The 6,017-nt window shown below is 41.0% G+C and overlaps 1 protein-coding gene across 2 annotated transcripts; it reads right to left on the bottom strand.

Moving 5' to 3' along the window:
* Positions 1-1,618: 1,618 nt before the first annotated feature.
* LOC147893763 (trihelix transcription factor ENAP2-like) lies at positions 1,619-5,704 on the bottom strand. Of its 2 annotated transcripts, XR_015542186.1 has the most exons (3): positions 4,598-5,704; positions 4,327-4,483; positions 1,619-2,067 (listed from the first exon to the last, which is right to left on the bottom strand). XR_015542186.1 is itself a non-coding variant. In XM_087385478.1 (2 exons), exon 1 carries the CDS (start codon positions 5,698-5,700, stop codon positions 4,618-4,620), a length of 1,083 nt encoding a protein of 360 aa, XP_087241604.1. In that variant the 5' UTR covers positions 5,701-5,704; the 3' UTR covers positions 1,620-2,067; positions 4,598-4,617. The 2 variants fall into 2 exon arrangements, 1 of the variants encoding a protein (XP_087241604.1); XM_087385478.1 differs by lacking the exon at positions 4,327-4,483 and having other exon boundaries at positions 1,620-2,067.
* Positions 5,705-6,017: the final 313 nt, after the last annotated feature.

Here is a 6,017-nt window from a genome sequence, read left to right as displayed (position 1 = left end):
AGATTTTTACCACCACCTGGCAAATAGCTTCTTGAGACACATCGACAAGCTCTTGGTTTGACTTGAATAGAGGCATTCCCGTTATACGGAGAAATGGAACCAATAATGCTCAATCATGCTTTTGGCCTAGATTCATAATCTTGAATGAAGCACTCTATGACGTTGATCTTGGGGGAATGGATTGTGGATAACAACCTGAATATCATTCATTCATAAACTTCTTGTATATGAGAAAATGTATATAAAAATCCTAAAAAGACACATGGATATGCAAAGCCTTGACCCTTACTGGATTTAGGTATCAAAGATATTTTTTGTTTGTAACATAGTAATATACACTACTCGTAAGTTTGGACTCTCAGTGTGTTTATAGGGGTTTAGATACCCTCCTCAACCGTTCAGTTTGCTAAGAGAACATCAATCCAATTTTTGTTCGTAACACATGACTGTACAACTAGCAATAATGGACTCTCCTTGTCTTTGAGTGGATTTGTATACCCATCACTTTGTTAGAAGGGAATGGTGAACTTGGACAAAGTAAAGAGGACATCAATCCAAGGCTAAGAAATGCAATCACACCCTTACCCACTTGCCCTTAATTCAAACATAGCACATACCATTCATGCTTTCTTTCCCTCTTTTCACTTTCAATACCTCTCCTCCATTAGTCCCTTCTTCTACATGCTTCTATCCTTACAATGCCCTTGATCAAATAGACCACAGTTCGTTACACAATGGAAAATAGTCTTCCCAATGAACGTGGAACATCCTTTTCTCCATGCAACTACTTCAGGACCTTCTAAGTGCCTCTATCCTTACAATGCCCTTAACCACATAAATCTTTACACAATGGACAAGTCTATCCAATCATGGGGAATCTTTTCTCAACTATTGCAAGGATAACCATGATCACTTGCTAGTTTGCCATGCAATTGACCACTCAATCAGCTTTAGAGCTTCCCGCAACTACCTTCTTCTAATGAGTTATCAAGGCATTCAAACACTCATCATGGCATACCATCAGCTCTTATACCATAACAAACGACAGATAAATCAAATCACAACACACAAGCATAAATGTCATGCCCTACAATATATCTGAAAACTTGCACTTGCATTTTTCAGACTCTTAAGTGTTTTTTCCATTATCCCTCTTCTTCAAGTCCTCTTGCACCATATTAATTATGGCTAATGCACAGAGCTTGTACACACATGTTTAGCAAAGTTTGGCAGCATACTAAACCCTTCCAACGAAAACCAATAAAAAGATTTGATAAGAAAACATTATGGCAGCATACTATCTTAGTCAACCAAAAAGTCATGTGCTATTTTGTGACGGTAGTGCTGCCAAATAATAGCTTTCACAAAAAAGCATTGCAGAACAAACAACAGAAAGGTGATTTATTGATCAATCTTTTGGTATCACGGAACAAGATTTATTGAATAAGTTGGAGCATTATGCATTAAACAAAGTCAGAGAAAAGAATATAATCACCGATAAATTTGGGCCATAGCTATGTACCAGTCTAGATAATTGAAGTAGATGAACAAATGGTGATGTGACGTGCAATAAACTAATCAAGGTGGATCGGCAATTACCATAACAAATGGCTACAGCATTGAAATCTTACTAAAAGGGACTGCTATTACAAATCTAGGATTAGTGGATCTAATCTCTGTTACAGAGAGGGGAAGTGGTGATGATTACATTGACGAGTGCAAAATAGATGCCTTTACTTAATCATGAATGTTCAAATGCCTTTAGACTTCAATATAAACTTTAAAGAGCTTATACAGTCCTACAAATTTTGAAAATTTTGCCACCATAGCATGCAGGTGTTCCCAGTCCAAACAAAGCAGCAATAGACCGGATTTTGTTGGCATTACACCAAAAAAATTCGGTAAATTGGGTTTGTAATATAGCTGTAGTCTACCAGGTGAAAATTTTCGTTTAAGCTTGTATGCCTGGCTCTCAGTATGGGCCCTCCACGTTTCAATGCCTCCCAATTGCCAAGGCTCAGTTCCAGCATATTGCCTATATACTAGTGATTATTAGCAGTTCTGACCCTGACCATGAACCCAAAGGAAAGAGAGAACATAATCAGAGCTGATGTGAGAAACAAGTTAAATCTCAACTACTAAAGTAGAAGATTGAGAGAGCAAGGCATACTGGAATAATCACATTGTTACAGACAAGACTAATAAGAGCTGTTTGTTATCAAACAGACAATAAACATAACATTTGTTCTATGCCAGTTTATTGCACATTGCGCATCATCAACCATACTGAAGTCAGCTCTTCTGAAAACCCTTTCTAAGAGGCATAATATTGGGCATATCTTCTGTAACGTTTCCCTTCCCTTCCATTCATTATGCCTCACCCCTCCACCTTTTCCAGTTTGGTTCTCCCCTTCCACATTCATACATTCCCAGCCCCACCAGCCTGCCTTATTGCCACTCCACCTGCCAACCCTGAGGCACCCACATGGCCTCAGCCCACCTTTCCCACCCTGTTGGGCCCTTGGGTTGTAATGCATGGCTCATTTTGAAGCTTTCCCACACTCCCAGGCCTGTTCGCAGCCCCTGCAAGGCCTCATCTGTGCCTTTCTCTGTTCATAGTCCAATCGTAGGCCTTTTCTGGCTGCCCCCTAGACTCCTTCCCTGAAGTAGCTTCTCCCTCTCCCTTTGTACTTTCCTCATGTTCTACAGATTTGTGCATTGAAGGAGGGAGATTGGAGGCGGTGATAGAGGTAAGAATTGAGAGATTAAAGGAGACAGATTAGAGGCGACCAAGGAGGGAGATTAGAGGCAACCAAGGAGGGAGATTAGAGTCGAGGACCAAGGAGGGAGATTAGAGGCAAGGATAGAGGTAAGAATTGAGAGATTAAAGGAGAGAGATTAGAGTCGACAAAAGAGAAGATAAGAAGGAATGAACTTCCTACCTAGAATAGAAGATGAAATGAAAGGAAAGAAGAATCAAATGAAAAAGGAGAAAATGTGAAGAAGGAATCGTACCAATGTAGAATTTAGTAGAAGAACAAGTATGTCGAATGTAGAATGAACAAAACTAAACAAAACTTTGTTGTTAGAATATAGAATGTACCTTTGTGTGAGAAAAGACATACGTGTCGAATGTAGAATGTAGTATAAGAACAAATGTGTCGAATGTAGAATGATGCAAGGAGGAAGACCAAAGGAGAGGAGCATCGAAGAGAGAAGAAGAAGAAGAATTCAGGTTGCAACCTGCAAAAGCCCCAATTTATCTGCAAATTTCAAACATTTTGCAGAATTATGCTTTTCAAAGCAGTTTTTCCTGACAAAGCTGTCCAAACTGTTCCAAAACCGTTCAATTGCTGTTGTCTACATGATTTCAAGCATTATAAGGCATGTAAATCTGCACTTTCGGTCAGATTTTGCTGATCTTAATGCATAGCAGTACATTTTCTGAATGCTCCTGAACATATACTGTACTAGCCTGGAAATTCCACGCCATTTTGTATGCAATACTCTGCAAGCTTCAGTAAATTCTAATCAAACTCTCAACAACTGACAAGTTAGCTCCCCAGCAAAGAACTCTGAGCAATGCATGATTTGACATAGTCCAAATCCATCTATATAAAGAAAGATGAAAGTCAAGCTTTAGATAACACCTACCAGGAGTGTTTGGTATGGATAAACAAGCAAAGAATAAGTTCCTGCACAGAGTTGGTGATTTCAAATATATACTGATGTAAAACTCTTTCTTGGAGGGGCAGTATATTCCAATCCACCATTGTTTAAGTCAGAGGCTACTAATAAATAGGAGGCAAGTAACAAGGCCTCAGTGCAGAATGGCTCACAGAAAACCGAGTGATACCTCGTCTAGAGAAACCAAGGACCAGCTAATTTTGGCACAGTGAGCTTTTTTTTTTAAATCCACCTTGCTAGCATGAAAAAGAAGCATGCCAGTTTGATTATTTGAGTCTCCTGGCCTTCTCATCACCACATGTTAGCTACTATGACAGTCAAATCCAGCTCCAGTTGTTTCTTATTGATTCAAGGCAAAAAAAAGTCTCATCGCCAATGTAGGCTGAATAGACTTTCAACAGACAATCCAAGAAAAAGGAAACAACTTTAAATAAGGTGACAACATTGCATCTGGTGGAAAAATAACAACAAAACCTACACACACACATATATATACAAAAGAAAAAAAGTGATGGAAGACTATACAATGTCAACATCCAAAAACTCATCATTTCTCTAGAAAACAATGGTAAGAAAATCAAAGGCATGAAGCTGGAAACTTCCCACGTCAAATTCAAACCACCAGCAAAGTACAATTACCTTTGCATAAGAGGGGGGTGTCACCAATCATGAAGGTCTTACTGGTCAGCTCCTCCAAAACATCAGAAGCGTTGCTAAAAGACCAAATAGACAAGCCCTGGTGTCCTTAACACTGCTTTCATTGATTTCCTGTATAATTACTGACAAAGTGGAAGAACTATTTCCAAACACGGCAAATAAATAACGAGAAGCATTAATACAGGGATAATATGTGGCATTATGATCCCAAAGCAGGTGTATAAAGGCAACATGATATGAAGGGTTGAAGCACCTGGCAATGTCACTGGACATCTAGCCACTAATGTTGCCAACAGATGCATCCATGTCGTTCGTGCCCTGCTGCATCTTAGCGAGCTCCATTTGTGTCTGCATGAGGAGCTTCATTTTTTGCAATTCCAGATCCCTTGTAAACTCCATGCGCGACCTTTCTAACTCTAGCAATTGCTGCTGCTTGGCACTTTCCATTCTTTCATATATTTCACCAAATCTCTTTACAGCTTTAGCTAAACTCCGAAAAGAAGACTCGGTAGACTTCCGTTTTGTTGATGCTCGACACTCCTGCTCATCTTCAGAAACATTCGGTGAGCTCTCTGACATTTCAGAGCCATTCCTCTGCTCACAACTTGTAGAAGCAAAGTTGGCATTTGTGGGAGAGAAACCCTGATCCATTCTTATAATCTGCCCCGCATCAACAGCGAAAGGCAGTCCGATCCCCCTCGGCACCGTATTTAAGAGAGCATCCAAGTGCTTGTAGTAAGGCCATTTGCTACAAGTAGCGCCAATGGCAGACTGCTTGTGCTTCTCGCGCTTGTACTTCTTCTTTAACGTATCGACCCTATTCCTACACTGTATATCCGTTTTACAGATCTTACCCGAACGACCCACCTGTTCAGCGACCTGTGTCCAGTCCTTTCGTCTCAAGCTTCTTCGGCCTAACTCCAAGAATTTGTTTCCCCATACTTGCAGCAACACAAGCGTTGAGCCTTCATCCCAGTCATCCTTATGCTGCTTCTCCTGCTCGCTGGTCTTCACCAGGGCGCGGGCAGCATCAGCTCGTGACAATGAGAGGGCAGCAGAGCCTCCGAAAAGACTCCCGGGTGCCTTGAGAGGGCTCCTGGAAGCAAAGGGTTGAGAATTCCTATTGGGTTGAAGCGGATCGGCGGGTGTGAGATCAATAGTGCGGTAGGATGAGCCCTGGTTCGCATCGATTCGATCCTCCTCGTCGTCGTCCAAATCGTCATCGGCCTCAGGGGCCTCGTAGTCGTCCTCGTCGTCGTCGTCCTGCTCTTCATCATCATTCTCGACCTCGTCGTCGCCATACTCAGGAAGGTCAAGCTTTCTGGTGCGGGGGGCAGGGTAGGGGGCTTCCTCCATAGCGTTACAAGAGCACAAGAGCCATATTCTTACATTTATATACATATATATATATATATATAAATCTAAATTTTAAGAAAAATACACAATGTTTTTTTTGGGTGAAAATTAAAAAAACGCACTTTTTGGCCTGCCACTTTAGAAGTTAAATTAATTTCCATGGATTTTTTGGCTCTCTTTCCATGTGTATTTTCGTGTTTGGTCTTCCGCGCACACGTACGTGCTAACCTCTAAGTGTTTCCTGCCATGTGTGTTTGAATGTCTGGCTTTCTATTGGTTTTTTTATTTTCGTTCTGTCTTCCAAGGTCCTGTTTGGC

Source organism: Dipteris shenzhenensis, chromosome 15 (assembly GCF_047967505.1).
Source record: "Dipteris shenzhenensis isolate YYH24624 ecotype China chromosome 15, Dip_SZ_1.0, whole genome shotgun sequence".
In the NCBI taxonomy this organism is placed as follows: Eukaryota; Viridiplantae; Streptophyta; class Polypodiopsida; order Gleicheniales; family Dipteridaceae; genus Dipteris; species Dipteris shenzhenensis.
Note: the sequence above shows the minus strand (reverse complement) of the source record. Positions and strands in the feature narration are given on the sequence as shown.

Coding starts and splice junctions, on each gene's coding strand:
- LOC147893763 (XM_087385478.1), bottom strand. CDS start 5,700: ATGGAGGAAGCCCCCTACCCTGCCCCCCGCACCAGAAAGCTTGACCTT.